Below are 25,041 nucleotides of genomic sequence, written 5' to 3' on the forward strand. Positions count from 1 at the left end.
AAATCAGCCAATGGATTTTGCCCCCATTACTGTCCCTGGAGGCTGTTCCATATAATTTGATTGTGCCTTATGCCAGGCAAAACTTTCTGATCAATCCCAAATTTTCAAGGCATTAATTAATTTGGGGCACAGCCATTACTCAATTGGTAATACTCTTGCCAATGAGTCAGACGGTCATGGGTATCAGAGACACAAAATCAAGGCTGAAATTCTCGCTGCAATAATGAGGTAGTGCTGCCCTGTCTATTGGCTGAAAAATAAACATTCAGTTGGATATCCGATTGCACCATTTCAAAGAGGAGCAGAGGAGTTGTCACTGGTGTCCCGGCCAATAACTTGCCCTCAACCAAAATCACTAAGACAGATTATTTGATCATTAATTTCATAGCTCTCAGTGTGAAGCTCTTGTGTACAAATTGGCTGATGGATTTTGGTATAAAAAAAGGCGACACGGTGGCACAATGGTTAGTACTGCCAGGGACATCACCAGGGACCCAGTTCTATTCTGACCTTGGGTGACTGCCTGTGTGGAGTCTGCACGTTCTCCTCGTGTCTGCGTGGGTTCATCCAGGTGCTCCGGTTTCCTCCCACAGTCCAAAGATGTGCAGGTTAGGTGGGTTGGCCATGCTAAATTGCCCTTAGGTGTCCAAAGGTTAAGTGAGGCTATGGGGATGGGAAGGATAGTGGGCCTGTGTAGGGGTGTTCTTTCAGAGGATTTTTGCAGACTTGATGGGCCGAATGGCCTCCTTCTGCACTGTAGGTACTTTATGATTAGAAGTACCTTCAAAGGGACTTCATTGACTGTAAAATGCCCTGTAATACCCAGACATGCCAAACCTTTCCATGAATCCTGTTCTTAGATTTAGATTGGTTTAACAGATTTACACTGTTTGCTATCTCATTTACCTATATGAGGTCCTCACTCAGTTGACTCTTTTCAAGCATCAATATCGCAGGATTTCATACCCCTTCCTCTGATCTCCAACCTCAGGTTTGGGATCAGCCTTTCCTTGGGAACTTGAATACCGGTGTGTAAAATAAAGGAAAATGACAAGATGCATAAAGGGCCAGAGGGTAACTAGGGAAGATGTAGGGCCCATTAAGGCTAAAATGGCAATCAGTGTGAGGAGCCGAAAGACATAAGTGAGGTATTAAATGAGTATTTTGCATCTGTGTTCACTATGGGGAAGGATAATGTAGGTATAGAAAGCAGGAAGGGGGACTGTTATATAACTGAACAGATTAGCATTGAGAGGGAGGTGGTGTTAGTGAGTTTAAAAGTGTATAAATCCCCAGGCCCAGATGAGATATTTCCTAGGTTGCTCGGTGAGGCAAGAGAGGAGATTACAGGGACTCAGACGTTAACTTTCAAATCCTCTCTGGCCGTAGGAGAGGGTCTAGAGGAATGGAGGACAGCTAATGTGGTTCCATTGTTCAAGAAGGGAAGTAGGGAAAAAGCAGATAATTACAGGCCAGTGAGTCTAACATCAGTGGAAGGAAAATTATTGGAAAACATTCTGAGGGACAGATTTAATCTCTACTTGGAGAGACAAGAATTAGTCAAGGATAGTCAGCATGACATTGTCTTGGGGAGATCAAGTCAAATGTAATTGAATTTTTTGAGGCGGTGTCTATGTGTGCAGATGAAGGTAATGCAGTTGATGTAATCTACATTGTCTTCAGTAAGGCTTTTGACAAGGTCCCGCATGGGAGACTGTTCAAGAATGTACGAGCCCATGGGACCCAGGGCAATTTGGATCCGTGATTAGCTTAGTGGCAGGAGGCAGGGGGTAAAGGTTGTTTTTGTGACTGGAAGCCTGTGTCCGGTGCTCTACAGCATTGATTGGTGCTGGGTCCCTTGCTGTTTGTAGTGTATATTAATGATCTAGATGTGAATGTGGGGGCTATGATCAGTAGGTTTGCAGGTGTTACAGAAATTGGTGGTGTGGTAAATAGCGATGAAGAAAGCCTTAGATTACAGGACGATATAGATGGTCTCTTCCGATGTGCAGCTCAATGGCAAATGGAATTTAACCCTGAAAAGTGTGAGGTGAAGCATTTTGGGAGAACTAACAAAGCAAGGGACTACACAATGAATAGGAGGACGCTGGGAAGTACAGAGGACCAGAGGGAGCTTGGGGTGCATCCAGAGGTGCCTGAAGGCAGCAGGACAGGTAGATAAGGTGGTTAAGATATTTGCCTTTGTTAGCTGAGGCATAGAATATAAGAGCAGGGAGGACATGATGGAGCTGTATAAAACAGACTACAGCTCGAGTATTGTGTGGCAGTTCTGGTCGCCACATTATTGGAAGGATGTGATTGCACTTGAGAGGGTGTGAAGGAGATTCACCAGAATGTTGTCTGGGCTGGAGAGTTTCAGCTATGAAGAGAGGCTGGTCAGGCTGGGGTTGTTTTCCATAAAGGAGAGAAGACTGAGGGGGGGGGGGGGGGGGGGGCTGATTGAGGTGTATAAAAGTGAGTAACATAGATTAGAAGAAACTTTCTCCTTAGTAGAGAAATCAATAAGCAAGAGGTTATCTAAGGTTCAGGTCTGTTGATTTAATGGAGATATGAGGAAAAATCTTTCCACCAGGGATGGTGGGAATCTGGACATTACTGCCTGAAGGGGTGGTAGAGGCGGGAACCTCTTGAGTGTTTAGATGAGCATTTGAAATGGTGCAGCATACAAGGTATGGAGAGCGGGAAAATAGGATTAGAACAAGTAGGTACTCGATGGCCGCAGACACGATGGCCTGAAGGGTCTCGAGCACACTCAACCCTGCACACCTTCCCAGCAGTGTCGCTCCTACTCCGGGGTTTTTCCTTGTCCAGTGAACCTCGAGCCAATAGTGCTCAGTGCCGAATAATCCTGTTTTGAAAAATTGAGGAACCGTGAAGATTGCAGAAGGATGTCGTTTCAAAAGGTGTCCCCGGGAAGTGGCCATGCTGACTTCATGTCCATTTGTAATGTGGGGCCGGGAAGGACCTGTCCAGACCAGGAAGTGTCTGGAACGGGGATCCCAGCCCATTGCTTCTGAATTTTAAAATTCTCACCCATACTCTCAAATCCCTCACTTTCACAACAATCTGCCAGGTTTCCGGCTATTTCTGGTTCCAGTCCACACCTGGTCACATTCACCGTTTGCCCTGTCCCTTTGCTCACTGACTATCAGAGCCTCTCTCTGTCTGTCTGTGACTCCGGCTCAGAGCCTCCCCTCCCCGAGCTGACACTCAGCTCTCAGTCCCGGGTCAGTGTCTCTCTGACATCCCCCTGGACTCCATCCTACAAACTCAGAGGCGACCCTACGGTGCTGCTGACCCTCCCGAACAGGGAGCCGGCAAGAGGCGAGGGGAGGGTCCCGGGCTGAGAGAGAGGGGGCAGGCAGGGAGGCAGCATCTCCAGGCTCCCGCCCCGGGGGGGGAGCAGCTATTTCCACATCATGTCCATTTGTGAACATTGTAAAGTCTGAGGAACTCACCGTGCTGGAGGTGCAGTGAAGACACTTTGGGTTTGATTTCTTGCTTCTCGTTAAGACGTTGTTTCAATTTGGTTTTATTTGCTTCATTGATTTTATTTCAGTTTAAATGTCCTTTTAATGTTAATTTGCTTAACCTCAGACATTGTGGTTTAATTTCGTTTTTCCTCGATGTAATGATAATTAAAATTCCATTTTTAATTCATTCATCGTCTTTAATAAATCATTGAAAATGCGCAGACCAGCCGGGATGTGAGATTCTGCATTTGGAACCATTGAAAGTTTCTGACCTGCTCCTCTCCACCCTGCAGCCATTGAGTGAATCTCCCCGGGTGGAGCGCCTGCTGTTGGGGTAGCAGCTGAGAGCTGGTGTCTGCAGCGGCTGCTGGGAGCCTGCGCCGCGGGAATGGGGGAGATTGGCCGCTGCTGGCTCGGGCTCCTACTCTACACATCTGTCCTGGACTCCGCCACTGCCCAGGTCAGTACCAAACAAAAAACCCAACCCAGATACCGCTGTACTGACCCCAAACTCATACCATGTGGACCTATTCCCCACTCCCAGGGGATGGAATTCTGTGGATGGCATCTTTAGTCTGACTTCGATGTTAGAAAGACGGATGGCATCCTGTAGAGCAGGGGTGGGCAAACTTTTCCGTGCAAGGGCCACATTCAGAAATTCACAATTTTAAAGGGCCGCATAGTATATTAAGTAAAATAATTAATATTTAAAATAGCCAAAATAAAAGGTTTTTAAAGAAAAAAAAGCAATTAATTTTTATTAATTAATATTTTAAAGTAGAAACTTCACATGAAACACATGTTGTGCCGAGCAATAATCACCCTACTCAAGTCAACGTAAAAAACATTTTTTTTTTAAATGACTTGATCTTGGCGGGCCGCATAAAGACCTTTGGCGGGCCGCATGCGGCCCGCGGGCCGAAGTTTGCCCACCCCTGCTATAGAGGGTATCTGCTTGGCACCATACTCAGTTCAAGTTGGAACATGCCTGTATGGAGCATGCCCACAAGGAGCATGTCCAGATGTTGTGTACCCAGATGGTGTGTACCCACATAGCTCTTACCCATATGGAGTGTGCTCAGGTAGCATGTGCCCACATGGAATCTGCCCAGATGGAGTGAGCCCACATGAAACATGTCCACATGGAGTGTGCCTGTATGCTTCACCCTCTGCCTGTGTCTGTGTATTTACATTGTGTATTTTATGTTTGCCCAATTATGTATTTCTTCTCATGTATGGAATGATCTGTCTGAGCGGCACGCAGAACAATACTTTTCACTGTACCCCAGTACAGGTGACAATAAACCAATCCAATCCAATCCAATCACATGCATCTTCTCCATTGCTTCGTTATCCTTTCCATAGTATTGAACTATGGACTCTACTCTAAGATGTGGTCTAATCACGATTCAATATGCATTTAACATTACCTCTTTGCTTATCAATACTATCTGAGGAAATGTACCCTCGCTTGCTTTAATCAAAGCATGACGCAGATGCTGGAAATGTGAAATAAAATCTGAAAGTGCTGGAAATACTCGGCAGGTCCAGCAGTCTCTGTGGAGAGAGAAAAGAGTTAATGTTTCATGTCCAATATAACTTCTTCAGTAAAAGAAGAGTCATACTGGACTCAAAAGGTTATCTCTGTGGAAGAACAGATACATACAGGCTTGTAACTTTAACCATAGGCATGGAGTACGTGGGTTATTAGTACTGAAACCTGGGGAGAGAGTGTGTATGAAACCAACAAAGATAAGGCACAACCATCAATTAAATTCCATAACCAAGATCATATAAAATTGAGACAGACCAGGATATGAGTAGCAGATACAACAGCACCTTTTTACCCTTGGAAAGAAAGCTATTAGATACTTGGGCTTCCTACTCAGATCCTTAAGAGAAAGAAGTCAGACAAAGCTCCACAGTCACCCAGGGGAAGGACACTCACCCCAACTGAGGGTAGAGGACATAATATCCTCGACCTCAGAAAGAGATCCGAACAAGACCATGCGGATTGATCAAAGCACCTCAGACATTAACCCTGTACCGTCTGAGAATTTGGGGGGGCGATATCGGAGGATGTAAATATTAATTGGGATAAAGACTTGGGGAAGTGCAAGGTAAAAGGTTAACATCAGAAACACCAGAAACACACAATGCTGGTGTAATGATGATGTAACATCACATGATTGAGTAACTGATATCTGGAGGAGACGAAGTTCTAACCTCAGTTCGTATGACTGTTCTTTCATTGAAGACTAGTAAATCTTCAATGATTGTGAGGATCTTGGACTGTTCAAAGTATTGCCATAGTACTGGATTACTGGGAATACAATCTGGCCATCCTTCCAGACAATATTCTCTTATCTTGAGAGATTTGTCATCTTGCTGCTCTGCTTGTTTAATTTCCTTTTTTTTGCTGTGTTGAGTAATCATTTGTCTCTACCTCCCCAATGAAATTTAAATCGTCTTGCTGGTTCACTCTGATGCTATCCATAACCAGATGTCTACTGTCATTTGATATTTCCCTTGAACATACTTGGTTATGGAGTCATATCTCATTAATCTTAATTTGAGTGGCTGGAATCTGGGTGAAATCTTCCCAATTTTTTTCATGTTCAGAAGAGTGACTCGTCGTTTGCGTCTGTTTCAATTTTGAACCACAATCCCATCACATAATCTGAGGTTTTTTGATACACGCACATTACTGACAATGTTTCTTTTTTGACTGTGGTGTATCTTTGTTTAGTTTCTGATAATAATGACATTCAGGCACAATGAAACTGGTCTACAATTGCTGTCTCTCAGCATTTAAAATAATATGCCCCCAGACATCTAGATGATCCATCTGCTGCTATTATTTCAGTGGAGATTAATATTTGCTTAATCTTTTCAAAAGTGTTTTCACCAATGTTGACCCTGCCTCAACAGCTGTCTCAAAGGCTTACTGCCTTCGGTTAAATATGGTGGGAACTTGCCGACTTGGTTGACAATCCTGGGGAATCTCTAAAGCTCAGTTTTGTTCCTGGGTTGTGAAAATTCTCTGATTAATGTTGATTTTTGTGGATCAACTGTAATTCCAGTGACTTGTACTCTGTGACCCAGAAACTTTATCATAGGTTTGGTGAACTCTCATTTTTCATTCAATGTTAGGCCTGCATCCTGGAAACCGCTCAGGCTGCTCTGATTCTGCAATCATATTCTTCTCTCACATATCCATTCACAAGTGGGTCGTCCATATGGAGCATTACTCCTTTCCTGTCTTCTGGAACATAAGACATTGTTCTCATGAAAATATCTGGAGCGCCCACAATTCCAAATAGTAATCCTCTGAAACTATAATGACCAAAGAGTGTTATAAATTTGGGCAGCAATCTGTGTTCATTGGTCAGACGCAACTGCCAAAATGTATCATTTGCTTCCAGTTTTATGAACAGAATACTCTTGGCTGGTTCAGCAAAATTCTCATCCACTGATGCCATCGGGTGGATCGCGCGTTCCACTGATTGGTGTAGTTAGTTGAGTTGAATCCACACAGATTCTGATTTAGCCATTTGGCTTTGGGGCTGTGGTTATTCCTGAACACCATTTTGTTGGCATGGTGACCAGTGAGATAACTCCTTGCTGTTGCACCTTGTCAATTTCATCCTTAGCTTTGGGACTTTCCTCGGTGTGAAGAGGTGAGTTGGTTTTGTATCAGCTGATAGGATGAGGTGGTGCTCAGTCGCTAGTTTCCCAAAGCTTGGAGATAATTTGAGAAATTTGTTTCTGAATGTCCTGTTGTAATTCTCATCAGCAACCGAGCTTCAATTTTAAGCATGCCTTTCTGTTTAATAGAGAGCTTCAAATATTTCTTGTTCTTTATATTTCAGGTTTGCCATGAGTTGGCCTTTGACTTTCAGTGTTGTCCCACTAGGACCTTGTAATGTAATAGATGAGGATTGCACTGTAATCTGTTTAAGCCATTTTACTTTGTCTGATAAGCTCCTTTGCCCAATTGTAAACATTGTGGATTGTCCATCCACTTCAAGTTTAACATTCCAGTATTTATTTGCAATACCAGGATGTTGCCTGGTCTGGAGGGTGTTAGCTATGTGGAGAGGCTGAATAGATTTTGACTGTTTTCAATAGAAGACGGAGGTTGAGGGGTGACCTGATAGAGGTCTACAAGATTATGAGGGGCATGGTTAGAGTGGATGGACAGGCACTTTTTCCAAGGGGGGAATGGTCAGTCACCAAGAGGCATAGGTTTAAGCTCCATGGGGCAAAGTTTAGAGGAGATGTGCGAGGCAGATTTTTTACACAGAGGGCGGAGGGTGCCTTGAACGCATTGCCATGGAGGTTGTGAAAGCAGATACATGAAATGAAAATCGCTTATTGTCGCGAGTAGGCTTCAACGAAGTTACTGTGAAAAGCCCCTAGTCGCCACATTCCGGCGCCTGTCCGGGGAGGCTGGTACGGGAATCGAACCGTGCTGCTGGCTTGCTTGGTCTGCTTTAAAAGCCAGCGATTTAGCCGAGTGAGCTAAACCAGCCCCTTTAACAGCTTTCAAAAGGCATCTTGACAAATACATGGATGGGTATAGAGGGATACTGCACAAGGAATTAGTGAGGATTTTGGCCAAGGGTGCTATCATAACCGGTACAGGCTTGGAGGGCCAAAGGGCCTGTTCCTGTGCTGTTTTGTTCTTTGTACCATTTACCTCCACTAGGAGGATTACTTCCTTTTTCTGTGGTTCCTCCACTCTTGTATGTGGCTTAGGTTTAAACTTTTCTCCCGCTTTTTGCAGGTTGTCAGTGTTGTTGAGTGACAGACAATTTTGAATTGTTACTATTTTCCCATTGTTGTGGCACTCTGTCCCTCCTGTTGGATGTTCTTCTTGCTTGCGCAGCTTGCTCCTGCCACAAATGACACTTCAAGATGGCGGTCGGCATGCTGTTCCGCGCTTTTGCAGGCTTAGATTTTGCCGCATTTTCTTTCTTATGGCCTGCAAACTGAATGGTCTCATTCAATCTTATCCACAGGACCTCACCTTCTCCATGAACAGACAGCCAATTATATTTCTGAAGCTTTCCAATTTTAATACCTTGACTAGTAATAGACCCACCCTTGTCTGTTGGAGATCAGATAATGCTTCATCTAGGCCCCCAACTATGATTCTGTAATAATTCAATTCATTCATTAGTATTCCATAATCGCAGTTCCCTGCCAGCATGCATTGATCGTTGATGAATGAATCCATGCTTTCGCCTGGCCTCTGTTTTCTCCTGTTAAACTTTGCCCTTTCTGTATCTAAATTTCTATGGATGTTGAAATATGAACCAAATACTTTCAGGACACCTATTTAAGAAGTTTAAGTCTCACCCTGTCTTGCTATTGCATCATCAACAATAGATCCAACTACATAAAGCAGTATACTGATCTGGTCATTTTGATCTTATATCCCAAAGATTATAGAGGGTCAGGAGGCTGAGTTGAGTATGGTTGCCATTACAAAAGAGATGGTGCTAAAAAGGCTAAAAGGTCTTAAAATTGACAAATCTCCTGGCCCCGATGGGCTACACCCTAGAGTTCTGAGGGAGGTGGCTGAAGAAATAGCGGAAGCGTTGGTTGAGATCTTTCAAAAATCACTGGAGTCAGGGAAAGTCCCGAACGATTGGAAGATCGCTGTTGTAACCCCCTTGTTCAAGAAAGGATCAAGACAAAAGATGGAAAATTATAGGCCAATTAGCCTAACCTCGGTTGTTGGTAAAATTCTAGAATCGATCGTTAAGGATGAGATTTCTAAATTCTTGGAAGAGCAGGGTCGGATTAGAACAAGTCAACATGGATTTAGTAAGGGGAGGTCGTGCCTGACGAACCTGTTAGAATTCTTTGAGGAGGTGACAAGTAGGTTACACCAGGGAAACCCAGTGGATGTGGTCTATCTGGATTTCCAAAAGGCCTTTGATAAGGTGCCACACAGGAGGCTGCTGAGTAAGGTGAGGGCCCATGGTGTTCGAGGTGAGCTACTGGCATGGGTTGAGGATTGGCTGTCTGACAGAAGGCAGAGAGTTGGGATAAAAGGTTCTTTTTCGGAATGGCAGCCGGTGACCAGCGGTGTCCCACAGGGTTCAGTGTTGGGGCCGCAGCTGTTCACCATATATATTAATGATCTGGATGAAGGGACTGGGGGCATTCTAGCGAAGTTTGCCGATGATACAAAGTTAGGTGGTCAGGCAGGTAGTGCTGAGGAAGTGGGGAGGCTGCAGAAGGATCTAGACAGTTTGGGAGAGTGGTGCAGGAAATGGCTGATGCAATTCAACGTGAGAAAATGTGAGGTCTTGCACTTTGGAAAAAAGAATCCAAGCATAGACTACTTTCTAAACGGTGAGAAAATTCATAATGCCAAAGTACAAAGGGATCTGGGAGTGCTAGTCGAGGATTCCCTAAAGGTAAACATGCAGGTTGAATCTGTGATTAAGAAAGCGAATGCAATGTTGTCATTTATCTCAAGAGGGTTGGAATATAAAAGCAGCGATGTGCTACTGAGCTTTTATAAGGCTCTGGTTAAGCCCCATTTGGAGTACTGTGTCCAGTTTTGGGCCCCACATCTCAGAAAGGACATACTGGCACTGGAGCGTGTCCAGCGGAGATTCACACGGATGATCCCTGGAATGGCGGGTCTAACATATGATGAACGGCTGAGGATCCTGGGATTGTATTCATTGGAGTTTAGAAGGTTAAGGGGAGATCTAATAGAAACTTACAAGATAATACATGGCTTAGAAAGGGTGGACGCAAAGAAACTGTTTCCGTTAGGCGAGGAGACGAGGACCCGTGGGCACAGCCTTAGAATTAGAGGGGGTAAATTCAGAACAGAAATGCGGAGACATTTCTTCAGCCAGAGAGTGGTGGGCCTGTGGAATTCATTGCCGCGGAGTGCAGTGGAGGCCGGGACGCTAAATGGCTTCAAGGCAGAGATAGATAAATTCTTGATGTCGCGAGGAATTAAGGGCTACGGGGAGAATGCTGGTAGGTGGAGTTGAAATGCCCATCAGCCATGATTGAATGGCGGAGTGGACTCGATGGGCCGCATGGCCTTACTTCCACTCCTATGTCTTATGGTCTTATGGTCTTATTTTGTGGAAGCCTCACACAGCTCTGAATCTCATGAAACTCGTTCTCTAGTTGTTATAATGCTGCGAGCCTTCAACAATCGGGAATGATTCTGGGACTCAGCATGGATTCCATGCTTCCACTGAGCTTCCTGGAATTGTTGCTGCTTCACTGGTGGCATTTGTTGCTTTTGGCTCCCTACCCAGTTGAGCCGGAATCTGCGTCTGTCTCAGCTTGCTGCATCCATGATTTTCTGACTCTTTGGTGAGCCTTGAATCTGTTCCTTTCATCCTTTGAAGGATTTCTTAACTTGCCAGGTCTTCGACTGCTTCTTAAAATATTCCTGGATCTTTCACTCACTGTCCACTGCCACCATGTTTCATTATCTGTTTGAAGTCTAGAAAAGGTCTAGGTCTTTGAGGTTTGTCTACTCTCCCAAAGTAAGCGGCTCGAGACTGTAGTTTGTTCAAACCATTTATTTTTATTGACAGCTACCATGTACACATTGGGAACTCTGTATGAGGTTAGAACATCTCCTCCCTCCAGATCTCTGTTACTCAATGTGACAACATCATTACATCAGCTTCATGACGCTTCTGATGTTAATCATTTACTCTACAATAAGTGCTCACAAGTTACTTTCCCTGGCTGGAGTATCTAGAACTGTGTGACACAGTCTCAGGATAAGGGGTCAACCAATTAGGTTTGAGAAAAGTCTTTACTCACAGAGCTGTAAATGCTCATCAATGAGTACATTCATGTCTGAAATTGAGAGATTTCTGGACACTAAGGGAATGAGGAAACATGGGAATAGGACACGGTGTGTGGGTTAATCTCATTGAATGGCAGAGTAGACCTAATGGGCCACAGGGACTCTTCCTGGTGCTATTTCTTTTTTTAAAATTAAATTTAGAGTACCCAATTATTTTTTTCCAATTAAGGGGCAATTCAGCGTGGCCAATCCGTCTATCTTGCACATCTTTGGGTTGTGGGGGTGAAACCCACGCAGACATGGGGAGAATGTGCAATCTCCACACAGACAGTGACCCAGGGCCGGGATTCGAACCTGGGTCCTCAGCGCTGTAGGCAGCATTGCTAACCACTGTGCCACCGTGCTGCCCCTGGTGCTATTTCTTAACACCCCCCTACATTCTCACTTCATGAAGACAGACAGTCTACCGGGAGATCTGACCTCTGACCATAGTTTACCTCTTTCAGTGGAATGATTGGAAGTTTTGGAGCCATGTGAGTAGATAAATAAGTGTTGCATTTATATAGTACCGTTCACGATCTTGGGTTGTCCCAAATTGCTGTATGGCCAATGAAGTACTTTTGAATTGAAGTCACTGTAGGAATGTTATAGAATCATTGAGTCATAGAATCATACAGCACAGAAAAGGCCCTTTGGCCCATTGTATCTGCGCCAGTCAGAAACAACCACCTAACAATTCTAATACAGTATAATTTTCCAGCACTTGGCTCACAGCCTTGTGAGCCCTGGGATTGCAAGGAGACATTCGGCTCCAAGAGTTGTTCAGTATATGTCATGATGTGGAGATGCCGGCGTTGGACTGGGGTGAGCACAGTAACAAGTCTTACAACACCAGGTTAAAGTCCAACAGGTTTGTTTCAAACACGAGCTTTCGGAGCGCAGCTCCTTCCTCAGGTGATTGGAGAGGTATGATCCAGAAACATTTATGTAGACAAAGTCAGCGATGCCGGACAATGCTTGGAATGCGAGAATTTGCAGGTAATCAAATCATTACAGATCCAGAGAGAGGGATAATCACAGGTTAAAGAGGTGTGAGTTGTCTCAAGCCAGAACAGTTGGTGGAATTTTGCAAGTCCAGGCCAGATGGTGGGGGGTGGATGTAATGCGACATGAATCCAAGATCCCGGTTGAGGCTGCACGCATGCGTGCAGCACTTAGCTATAAGTTTTTGCTCGGCAATTCTGCGTTGTCGCGCGTCCTGAAGGCTGCCTTGAAGAACGCTTACCCGGAGATCCGAGGTTGAATGCCCTTGACTGCTGAAGTGTTCCCCGACTGGAAGGGAACATTCCTGCCTGGTGATTGTCGCACGGTGCCTGTTCATTCGTTGTTGCAGTGTCTGTATGGTCTCGCCAATGTACCACGCTTCGGGACATCCTTTCCTGCAGCGTATGAGGTGGGCTACATTGGTCGAGTCGCACGAGTATGTGCCGCGTACCTGGTGGGTGGTATTACCACGTGTAATGGTGGTATCCAAGTCGATGATCTGGCCTGTCTTGCAGAGATTGCCCTGGCAGGGTTGTGTGGTGTTGTGGTCGCTGTTCTGAAGGCTGGGTAATTGGCTGCAAGCAATGGTTTGTTTGAGGTTGCGCGGTTGTTTGAAGGCCAGTAGTGGGGGTGTGGGGATGACCTTGGCAAGATATTCATCTTCATTGATGATGTGTTGAAGGTTGCGAAGAAGATGTCGTAGTTTCTCCGCCCCAGGAAAGTACTGGACGACGAAGGGTACTCTCAGTGGTGTCCTGTGTTTGTCTTCTGAGAAGGTCGGTGCGGTTTTTTGCTGTGGCGCATTGGGACTGTCGATCGATGATTCAAGCGCCATATCCCATTCGTACGAGGGCATCTTTCAGCATCTGTAGGTGTCTGTTACGCTCCTCCTCGTCTGAGCAGATCCTGTGTATACGGAGGGCTTGTCCATAGGGGATGGCTTGTTTAATGTGTTTTGGGTGAAAGCTGGAGAAGTGGAGAATCGTGAGGTTGTCTGTGGGCTTGCGGTAAAGCGAAGTGCTAAGGTGACCGTCCTTGATGGAGATGAGTGTGTCCAAGAATGCAACAGAATTTGGAGAATAGTCCATGGTGAGTTTGATAGTGGGATGGAATTTATTGATCTCATTGTGTAGTCGTTTAAGTGATTCTTCGCTGTGGGTCCAAAGGAAAATAATGTCATCGATGTATCTGGTGTATAACGTCGTTTGAAGGTCCTGTGTGGTGAGGAAGTCTTGTTCAAACTTGTGCATGAAGATGTTGGCATATTGAGGTGCACATTTGGGCCCCATGGCTGTTCCATGCATCTGGGTGAAGAATTTGTTGTCAAAGGTGAAGCCGTTGTGATCCAGAATGAAGCGGATGAGTTGCAGAATTGCGTCTGGAGATTGGCAGTTGTCAGTGTTGAGGACTGAGGCTGTTGCAGCAATGCCGTCGTCATGGGGGATGCTGGTGTAGAGTGCCGAGACATCCATTGTGACGAGGAATGTTCCTGGTTCAACTGGTCCATGGGTGCTGAGTTTCTGTAGGAAGTCTGTCGTGTCGCGACAGAAGCTGGGTGTACCTTGTACGATGGGTTTCAAGATGCCCTCGATGTGGCCAGAGAGGTTCTCACACAGGGTCCCATTGCCTGAAACGATAGAACGGCCTGGTGTGTTGGTCTTGTGTATTTTTGGGAGGCAGTAGAGATCTCCAATGCGGGGATTATAATCCAGGGCCAGGAAAATGGCCATTTAGCCCCAGTCAAATATCTAAAATAAATTTTAAGCTACGCAGCCCCCTGGGTTGGTTCTAACATTCTATTATGGTTCAGCTGTATCTCAATTAATGTTTTGCCTTTGATTCTTTGATGTCGTTACCGAATTAAAAATTGATTAATCGTAGTCATGAAATTTCTTCAGACTCTCCAGCCTTTTGTTGAAGGAAAGTTCTGGGTTTCCACTACCCTCAGTGGAAAAAGTACATCCTGATTTCCCCTAAATCCCTGGGGCCTCACGGTAGCATGGTGGTTAGCATCAATGCTTCACAGCTCCAGGGTCCCAGGTTCGATTCCCGGCTGGGTCACTGTCTGTGTGGAGTCTGCACGTCCTCCCCGTGTGTGCGTGGGTTTTCTCCGGGTGCTCCGGTTTCCTCCCACAGTCCAAAGATGTGCGGGTTAGGTGGATTGGCCATGCTAAATTGCCCGTAGTGTAAGGTTAATGGGGGGATTGTTGGGTTACGGGTATACGGGTTACGTGGGTTTAAGTAGGGTGATCATTGCTCGGCACAACATCGAGGGCCGAAGGGCCTGTTCTGTGCTGTACTGTTCTATGTTCTATGTTGTAAATCACCTCATTCTAATTTTAAGGTTCTGCCTCCTGTTCTGGACTTGCCCACCAGAGGAAGTAATCAATCAACTCACTCCTCAACTTTAAAAAAAAAATTCCAATTAAACGGCAATTTGGCGTGGCCAATGCACCCACTCTGCACATCTTTTGGGTTGGGTTGTGGAAACTGGCTTACAGTCATTGACTGCCATCTGTTTTTCTGATTTCAATGAACTCCATTGTTCATATTTACTAATAGAACATAGAACAGTACAGCACAGAACAGGCCCTTCGGCCCTCAATGTTGTGCCGAGCCATGATCACCCGACTCAAACCCACATATCCACCCTATACCCGTAACCCAACAACCCCCCCCCCCTTAACCTTACTTTTATTAGGACACTACGGACAATTTAGCATAGACAATCCACCTAACCCGCACATCTTTGGACTGTTGTCCACACTGTTGGAGACACATCTCCTAATGTTTATTATTATTATTACTGAGCCATTCTGAATGCTTGGCTGAGTATCAAAATATCCCCAGAACCATTTATCTTGAGCAGTGGATTGGATGCATATTTTGATTGACAGTTTTAGGATGTTATTCAAGGATTATCTCACCTTAATGTGCTTAGTGGAATAGATGTTTTTTTGTTTTAACATCAAATACATTTGAGAGGATTTTTATTTTTGAAAGAGTTTTTTGAAGGAAACTTTTTCAGGTTCAAGTTTGTTGGAGTGAGATCTCTATTCAGTTGTTCAAAGTTTATTTTTTCCATATCCACATTGCTTTTGAGGTATGCCCATATGCCGTAGTGAATTCTGGGTGAGTGGCTATAGAGGATATGGAAGGGCGGTGGGGGAGGGGGGGGGGGTTATACATGGAGGTGGCATAAGGAATATGAGGGAACATGGAGGAAGCATAGAGGTATGAGTGCCTAGAGGGGAATTTCAGATTTGAGGATGCATGAGTATGAAGGTGCATGGGAATGTTATGAGGCATTGTAGATGATGAGGGGCTGTAAGGAGTGAGAGCCCTACACTGCTAATACAACTGAACTGAAGTTCCAGAGAACCAAGATATGTTGCCTCCCGGGTGCCAGGGCCAGGGATGTCTCGGATCGAGCCTACAGGATTCTTAAGGGGGAGGGGGAGTAACCAGAAGTCATGGTGCACATAGGCACCAACAACATAGCTAAGAAAAGGGATGAGGATCTAAAAAATGATTTTAGGGACTTAGGTTGGAAGCTAAAGAGCAGGACAAGCAGAGTAATAATCTCAGGATTGCTACTGGTGCCACGAGCAAGTGAGTCAAGGAACAGAAAGCGAGTGCAGCTGAACACGTGGCTACAGGGCTGGTGCAGAAGGGAAGGCTTCAGATATGTGGATCATTGGGATATCTTCTGGGGAAGGTGGGACCTGTACATGAATGACGGATTGCACCTAAACTGGAGGGGCACCAATATCTTGGGTGGGAAGTCTCTTCAGGAGGGTTTAAACTAGTTTGGCAGGGGGATGGGAACCAGAGCGATGGATCAGAGGATAGGGTCGCTGTTGAACTGGCAGAAATAGTATGCAGCAAGTCTGTGAGGAAGGATAGACAGTTGATAGGGCAAAGTTGCACTCAGTGGAATGGGTTAAAGTGTGTCTGTTTGAATGCAAGGAGTGTCAGGAATAAGGGAGATGAACTTAGAGCATGGATCAGTACTTGGAACTACGATGCTGTGGCCATTACGAAGACATGGATTTCACAGAGGCAGGTATGGTTGTTTGATGTTCCGAGGTTTAGATATTTTCAGAAGAATAGGGAGGCAGGTAAAAAAGGAGGGGATGTGGCACTGTTAATTAAGGAGTGCAATCACAGCTGCAGAAAAGGAGGTAGTCGAAGAGGGTTTGTCCACTGAGTCAGTATGGGTGGAAGTCAGAAACAAGAAAAGAGCAGTCACTTTATTGGGAGTTTTCTATACACCCCCCAATAGCAGCAGAGAGATAGAGGAACAGATTGGGCGGCAAATCTTGGAAAGGTGCAGAAGTAACAGAGTTGTTGTCATGGATGAATTCTACTTCCTGAATATTGACTGGAACCCCCTGACTGCAAATGGTTTGGATGGAGCAGATTTTGTCAGCTGTGTACAGGAAGGTTTCCTGAGACAATGCATAGATAAGCTGACTAGGGGGGAGGCCATATTGGACTTGGTGCTTGGCAACGAACCAGGCCAGGTGTCAGATGTCCCGGTGTGAGAGCATTTCGGTGACAGTCACCACAACTCCTTGACCTTTACCATGATCATGGAGATGGATAGGAACACACAGTGTGGGAAGGTATTTAATTGGGGAGGGGAAATTATACTGCCGTTAGACAGGAGCGGAGGAGCATAAAGTGGGAACAATTGTTCTTGGGGAAATGTACAACAGTAATGTGGGGGTTATTTAAGGAGCACTTGCTGCGAGTGCTGAATACTTTTGTCCCTCTGAGATGAGGAAGGAATGGTAAGGTGAAGGAGCCTTGGATGACAAGAGAAATGAAGCTTCTATTCATGAGGAAGAAGGAAGCTTCCGCAAGGTTGAGGAAGCAAGGATCTGGCACGGCTCTAGAGGGTTACATTGCAGCCAGGAAGGAACTCAAAAATGGACTTGGGAGAGGTAGAAGGGGGCATGAAAAAGCCCTGGTGGGAAGGATTAGGAAAAACCCCAAAGCATTCTATACTTATGTGAGAAATAAGAGTATGATCAGAGTGAGAGTAGGGCCGATCAGGGATAGTGAAGGGAACTTGTGCCAAGAGTCTGAGGAGATGGGGGAGGCCCTAAATGAACGTTTTGCTTCAGTATTCACAAGAGAGAGAGATCTTGTTGCTCAAACAGGTTGATATTAAGAAAGAGGATGTGTTGGAAATTTTGAAAAGCACCAGGATAGATAAGTCCCCTGGGTCTGACGGGATATACCCAAGGTTTCTACGGGAAGCGAGGGAGGAGATTGCTGTACCGTTGGCGATGATCTTTGCGTCCTCACTCTCCAGTGGATTAGTATCGGATGATTGGAGGGAGGCGAATGTTGTTCCCCTGTTCAAGAAAGGGAAAAGGGAAATCCCTGGGATTTACAGACCCATCAGCCTTATGTCTGTGGTGAGCAAAATATTGGAAAGGATTCTGAGAGATAGGATTTATGATTATTTAGAAAAACATAGTTTGATTAAAGATAGTCGGCATGGTTTTGTGAGGGGCAGGTCATACCTCACAAGCCTCATTGAATTCTTTGAGGATGTGATGAGACGCATTGATGAAGGTCGAGAAGTGGATGTGATGTATATGGATTTCAGTAAGGCATTTAATAAGGTTCCCCATGGTAGGCTCATTCAGAAAGTTAGGGGGCATGGGATACAAGGAAATTTGGCTGGAGACAGAATTGGCTGGCTGAAAGAAGGCAGCGAGTGACAGTGGATGGAAAATATTCCGCCTGGAGGTCGGTGACCAGTGGTGTCCCGCAAGGATCTGTTCTGGAACGTCTGCTCTTTGTGGTTTTTATAAATGACTTGAATGAGGAAGTGGAAGGGTGGGTTAGTAAGTTTGCCAATGACACAAAGGTCGGGGAGTTGCAGATAGAGTTGAAAGTTGTTGCAGGTCACAACAGGACATTGACAGGATGCAGAGCTGTGTTGAGAAGCGGCAGATGAAGTTCAACCTAGATAAATGTGAAGTGATTCATTTTGGAAGGTCGAATTTGAATGCTGAATACAGGGTTCAAGGCAGGATTCTTGGAAGTGTGGAGGAATAGAGGGATCTTGGGTTACACATACATAGATTCCTCAAAGTAGCCACCCAAGTTGATAGGGTTATTAAGAAGGCGTGTTGGCTTTCATTACCAGGGGGATTGAGTTTAAGAGCCGCGAGACTTTGCTGCAGCTTTATAAAACCTTGGTTAGATCACACTTGGAATATGTAAAAGCGAAAAGTGCAGAGGATACTGGAAGTCTGCAGAGGGATTTGGATAGGTTAAGTGAATGGGCTCGGGTCTGGCAGATGGAATACAATGTTGACAAATGTGAGGTTATCCATTTTGGTAGGAATAACAGCAAACGGGATTATTATTTAAACAATAAAATATTAAAGCATGCCGCTGTTCAGAGAGACTTGGGTGTGCTAGTACATGAGTCACAGAAGGTTGGTTTACAAGTGCAACAGGTGATTAAGAAGGCAAATGGAATTTTGTCCTTCATTGCTAGAGGGATGGAGTTTAAGACTAGGGAGGTTATGTTGCAATTGTATAAGGTGTTAGTGCGGCCACACCTGGAGTATTGTGTTCAGTTTTGGTCTCCTTACTTGAGAAAGGACGTACTGGCGCTGGAGGGTGTGCAGAGGAGATTCACTAGGTTAATCCCAGAGCTGAAGGGATTGGATTATGAGGAGAGGTTGAGTAGACTGGGACTGTACTCGTTGGAATTTAGAAGGATGAGGGGGGAATCTTATAGAAACATTTAAAATTATGAAGGGAATAGATAGGATAGATGCAGGCAGGTTGTTTCCACTGGCGGGTGACAGCAGAACTAGGGGACATAGCCTCAAAATAAGGGGAAGTAGATTTAGGACTGAGTTTAGGAGGAACTTCTTCACCCAAAGGGTTGTGAATCTATGGAATTCCTTGCCCAGTGAAGCAGTTGAGGCTCCTTCATTACATGTTGTTAAGGTAAAGATAGATAGTTTTTTGAAGAATAAAGGGATTAAGGGTTATGGTGTTCGGGCCGGAAAGTGGAGCTGAGTCCACAAAAGATCAGCCATGATCTAATTGAATGGCGGAGCAGGCTCGAGGGGCCAGATGGCCTACTCTTGCTCCTAGTTCTTATGTTCTTATGTGTCCAGTTCTGGTCGCCTCATTAAAGGAAGGATATGGATGCTTTGGAGAGGGTACAGAGGAGATTTATCAGGCTGCTGCCTGGAATGGAGGGCATGTCTTTTGAAGAAAGATTGAGGGAGCTAGGGCTGGAGCGAAGGCCTGAGGAAGGAGCAGTGCTCTGAAAGCTAGTGTTTGAAACAAACATGTTGGACTTTAACCTGGTGTTGTAAGACTGCTTACTTACTCACCCCAGTCCAATGCCGGCATCTCCACATCATGGAGCGAAGAAGGCAGAGAGATGACTTGATAGAGGTGTACAACGTGATGAGAGGCATGGATAGAGTGGATAGCCAGAGACTTTTCCCCAGGGTGGAAATGGCTGTCATAAGGGGACATAATTTTAAGGTGATTGGAGGAAGGTATAGGGGAGATGTCAGAGGTAGGTTCCTCACACAGAGAGTGGTGGGTGTGTGGAATGCACTGCCAGCAGAGGTGATGGAGTCAGAGTCATTAGGGATATTTAAGCAACTCTTAGACAGGCACATGGACTGCAATTAAAGGTGTGTAGGTTAGGTTGACCTTAGATTAGGATAAATGTGAGGCACAACATCGTGGGCCGAAGGGCCTGTACCGTGCTGTACTGTTCTATGTTCTCTGTTCTAACTGGTCTGCTTCTTGGTCCACCTCTGAACAGCCTTCAGATGTGGGGGGCCCAGCTTCATCCCCCGGAATGAAAATATGGCAGGCCCTTTTCGGAACCCTTTAAAAGGATCCCGAATACCTCCACCAAAAACTGTGCAATTAGTTTTATGCAACTTGTCATCAGAGTTTAACCCTTTCGGGCCTGGGTGAATCTGGTGAATCTGTTCTGAAGGTTGGTTTATTCTCCCTGAGGTGTGGTCCCCAGATTTGAATCCAGCGACTCCAGATGGGGGTCAAACAAATGAAGCAAAACAAAGCTTCAGACCTTCCTTGAAGCAGGAATGCACTTCACCAGAGAGCACTGTGCTCCCAATCATTTCTGGATTTCTATTGCTAAACATTACTGCAAATTTAACAAGGAGTGTACAGCAGGAGGCATTCTCAATTTCAATCTCCTCCACTCTGTTTGGTTTTGATAGCTTTTGTGGTATCTTTGTTCACTGTTATGTGTGACTGCAACAGCATGATGTGTTTAGCTTGACAGTTGTGTGTTAAATATTTCACTGGCTCAGGCAAACTGCTTTCAACACACGGGAGGCCTTCTGTGTGCAGCGCTGACCACAGAACAACCACTTGTAAGATGAGTCAGACAGAAGCTGGGGAAACAGAAGGAGTCTGTGCATACCCTCTGTGTTTCTTTATCTTGGCTGCATATCAGTACCTTGACCTGCCAACACGCGGAGCTGAAGATGATTAGTTAGCAGGTTCTAAGATTGATCATTGCCACACTGACCTCATTGGCTTTACGGCAATCAGCAAATCCTCCAAGGTACACTTCCTGACATGTCCCTACAACGAACTTGGCACGCCGACAGCAGAAACCACTCTTGGTATTTCACACACTCTCTTTTTCTTGGCTACACAGCTACGGAAAACAATGCAATGCTGAAATGAGCAGAAATTGACATTCGGTAAATCAGTTTGAAGTACTTTACAATTTATACCAATGAATGGACCGAATGTCCGGTTACTAAAGTTACTAAACTTTCTAATGACGCAAAGATTAGTCGGAAAGTAAATTGTCAAGAGGAGCTAAAGAATTTACAGAGGGATATTGATAGGTTAAGTGAGTGGGCAAAATTTGGTAGATTAGTTATAATGAGTTATAATATAGGAAAATGCAAGATAAACACTTAAATGGAGAGAGATTGCAGAACTCTTGAGGTACAGAGGGACCTGGGCGTCCTGGTACATGGATCACAAACAGTTAGCCTGCAGGTACAACAAGAATTTTCTTCTCTCTAAGGGTCGTTGGTCTGTGGAATTCTCTTCCCCAGGGAGCTGTGGAGGGAGTGTTATTGAACATATTCAAGACTGAATTAGATTTGTTATCAAGAAGAGGTTCAAGGGTAATGGATGGGGGTTGGGGGGGGGGGGAGTGGGGGAGGGTGGTAAACAGGAGAGAGGGGTTGATTCCACAATTAGATCAGCCATGATCTTTACTGAATGGCGGAGCAGGCTCAAAGGGCTGAATGGCCTCCTCCTCCTCCTTGGGCGAAATTCTCCAACCCCCAGCAGGGTCGGAGAATCGCCGGGGGCCGCCGAAAATCCCGCCCCCGCCGTGGCAGAGATTCTCCCCCACCCGGGAAGTGGCAGCGGCAGGAATCTCGCCACTCCGATCGGAGAGGCCCCTGCGGTGATTCTCCGGCCCGGATGGGCCGAATTCCCGCCGCTGGGAGGCCTCTCCCGCCGCCGAGGTTTAAACCACCTCTGGAACGGCGGCATCAGCACGCAATCGGGCCTGGGGGGGGCGGGGGGCGATCGAATCAGCGCATGCGCCGACCGGCGAAAGCTTTTCGGCCAGCCCCGCTGCCGGGGGCGCCGGTTTTTTGCGCCAGTCTTCTGGTGCAAACCGCTCCGGCGCGGGGCTGGCCCCCAAAGATGGGGAGAATTCCCCACCTTTGGGGAGGCCCGACCCCTGAGTCGTTGGCGCTACTCCCCTACACCGGCACCCTCCGTCACGCCGAGTAGGGGAGAATGCCGCCCCTTATCTAGCACCCAGGATTAGATTAACCAAATTTGTTTTCCAATTTTGGTAAGACCAAACCCATTGTCTTCAGCTGCTGTCACAAACTCTGTTCCCCTGTCAATGATTCCATTGTTTTCATTGTTTGTTTGTCATAGTGGTGAGAAGCTTTTTTCAGGGTCAATAGGGCACGGTATCTGAACAATCGGGCTCAGCTTTAGGGCTAAAGAAAACAATGGAATCATTGACAGGGGAACAGAGTTTGTGACAGCAGCTGAAGACAATGGGTTTGGTCTTACCAAAATTGGAAAACAAATTTGGTTTATCTAATCCTGAATGCCAGATAAGAAGTGGGACAAATCATAGGAAGTGAGGGATCCAGAGAGGTGGTAGTAAAGTAGATCTGGATGTTGACAGTGTGCAGTGAAATCTGTTATACCCAGTTACTGTTCTATATCTCCATCACTTCATGTTGCTATCCTGTTTCTGCTTGATACGTGGACTGCATATGGATTCCACTCATGGTAGACAATCCAGTGTGAGTCTGGATCAAGCAAAAACCCAGGCATCATTGTGTACTTGATATATGTACCTTATATGTATTCACATCTTTTTGTGTACCTGATGTATAACACATCACACTGTGTACCTCCATGCAGGTAGGTCCTTGGTCTCGCTCAGTACTGCTACCTGTGCCTCTGAGCATGAAGGATGTGGATGGAAATCCCACGCCTGAGACTTGAGCATTATGTCTAAGCTCTCACGTCAGTCAGTGCAGTACTACGGAACTGTTGCATTGTCGGAGGGGCCATCTGAGACATTAAATTAAGGCACCATCTGCCTTTTAAAGTGGATGCAAGGGTAGCACGGTGGCACAGTGGGTTAGCCCTGCTGCCTCACGGCGCTGAGGTCCCAGGTTCGATCCCGGCTCTGGGTCACTGTCCGTGTGGAGTTTACACATTCTCCCCGTGTTTGCATGGGTTTCACCCCCACAACCCAAAAGATGTGCAGGTTACGTGGATTGGCCACGCTAAATTGCCCCTTAATTGGAAAAAATTAATTGGGTACTCTAAATTTATAATTAAAAAAAATAAGTATAAATAAAATAAAAAAATAAAGTGGATGTAAGACATTCTGTGACACTATTTCCAACAGTATCAGGCAAATTCTTCTCCATGTCTTGGTCACTATTAATCCCTCTGTCACGACGTCCTGGGTGAGAGCGGGTTCGAGACCCACTTGACCTGGGGTCGCAACATAAGTGCATTAACCAATAATTCTTATTCACTTATCGAGGTTTTGCCCCCAGACTGCTGCAATGAGATGCAGATACCAGATTTATCAGTTAAAAACGTTTAAAAAAAACTATTTATTGATAACAAGAGGAAAAGATAAATATACGTAGTAATAACAATGATTTGACAATCTACCTAATCCTACAACGCACACTCCACCCAGACCCACACAAGACAGACACACATGATGGGAATGAGGGTTAAACTGAGCAAGGGATTAATAGGATGAGATAGTTTTTTGCTGCCGATGTAGCTCTTTGTAGCTAGTGATCTCCTAATCATGTACTGAATCAGAAACTGTAGGTCTCTAAATCAACAGGCAGAGCAAGAGATCCTCATGCCTGGATCTCTTCACAGCACACACCCAAAAATAATATGGCCCTCTTCACAAGACCTGCCTTCCATCTGGAGCCTTCTGTCTGGCCCCATTGTCACAGGCCCCGGCAGGATATTGTACATTACCGATCGGCTGCTTGCCAATTCTATAAAATCATCATCACCAGTTCTACCACAGAAACTAAAGGGAATGTCTTGGCTTGGTCCATCACAACAGGAGTTCCAACTCTGTCTAAAATCTGTAGTTTAAACAGAAATCCCAGATGGTATAGCAACGTTGTAGCAGCTTAACCAGAAGACAGGCATCAGGACAGGGATAAAAGAGAACACAGGACAGACAAAAAGGGTTTTACAACAGTTGGCGGGATTCAGCAGGAATTGGCGGGGCAGGCAACTCCGGCGCAAAGGAGTGGCATGAACAACTCCGGCGTCAGGCCACCTCGAAGGGGCTAGGCCGGCGCCAGAGTGGTTTGCACTGCGCCGACGGGTTTGGCACCACGACAACCGGCGCCGGAGGGCCTCCACCGGCCGGCGTGAGTTGGCGCATGCACGGGAGCGCCAGCGTGTGCTGGCGTCATCCCAGCACATGCACAGTGGGGTTCATCACCGCGTCGGCCATCGCGGAGGATCACAGCAGCCAACACAGAGGAATAGAGTGCCCCCACGGCAGAGGCCCGCCTGCAGATCGGTGGGCCCCGATTGCGGGCCAAGCCACCGTGGGGGTCACCTCCCGGGGCCAGATCCCCCGTGGCCCCCCGAGGACCCCGGAGGCTGCCCGCGCAGCCAGGTCACGCTGGTAAGCACCTGTTATCATTTCCGCCAGCGGGACTGGCTGAAAACAGGCAGCCACTCGGCCCATTGTGGGCCGGAGAATCGCCGGGAGGGGCGCCGACAGGGGCCGCCGACTGGCGTGGCGCGATTCCCGCCTTCGCCAAAACCCTGGCGGCGGAGAATTCGGCAGCCGGCAGGGGCGGGATTCATGCCCCCCCCCCCGGTGGTTCTTCGACCCGGCGGGGGGTCGGGGAATCCCACCCACTATCTTTTTAAAAATAAATTTAGAGTACCCAATTATTATTTTTTTCAATTAACAAAGAACATAGAAAGGGACAATTTAGTGTGGCCAATCCACCTAACCTTTGGGTTGTGGGGGTGAAACCAACACTGACGTGGAAAGAATGTGCAAACTCCACATGGACAGTGACCCCGGACCGGGATTCGAACCCGGGTTCTCAACGCCGTGAGACAGCAGTGCTAACCACT

General features: G+C 46.1%; 1 protein-coding gene across 1 annotated transcript in view; it reads left to right on the forward strand.

The window, feature by feature from the left end:
* The first annotated feature begins 3,359 nt into the window (after positions 1–3,359).
* LOC119954285 (parathyroid hormone/parathyroid hormone-related peptide receptor-like) overlaps positions 3,360–25,041 on the forward strand; it is a 197,019-nt gene continuing 175,337 nt past the window's right edge. Inside the window, exons 1-2 of the mRNA XM_038779379.1 lie at positions 3,360–3,489; positions 3,788–3,954. Of these exons, the coding sequence (XP_038635307.1) occupies positions 3,883–3,954 (72 nt within the window). The 5' untranslated portion in view covers positions 3,360–3,489; positions 3,788–3,882. The remainder of the gene's footprint in view (positions 3,490–3,787; positions 3,955–25,041) is intronic.

The sequence above is a fragment of the Scyliorhinus canicula genome, chromosome 19, assembly GCF_902713615.1.
Source record: "Scyliorhinus canicula chromosome 19, sScyCan1.1, whole genome shotgun sequence".
Classification (NCBI taxonomy): domain Eukaryota; kingdom Metazoa; phylum Chordata; class Chondrichthyes; order Carcharhiniformes; family Scyliorhinidae; genus Scyliorhinus; species Scyliorhinus canicula.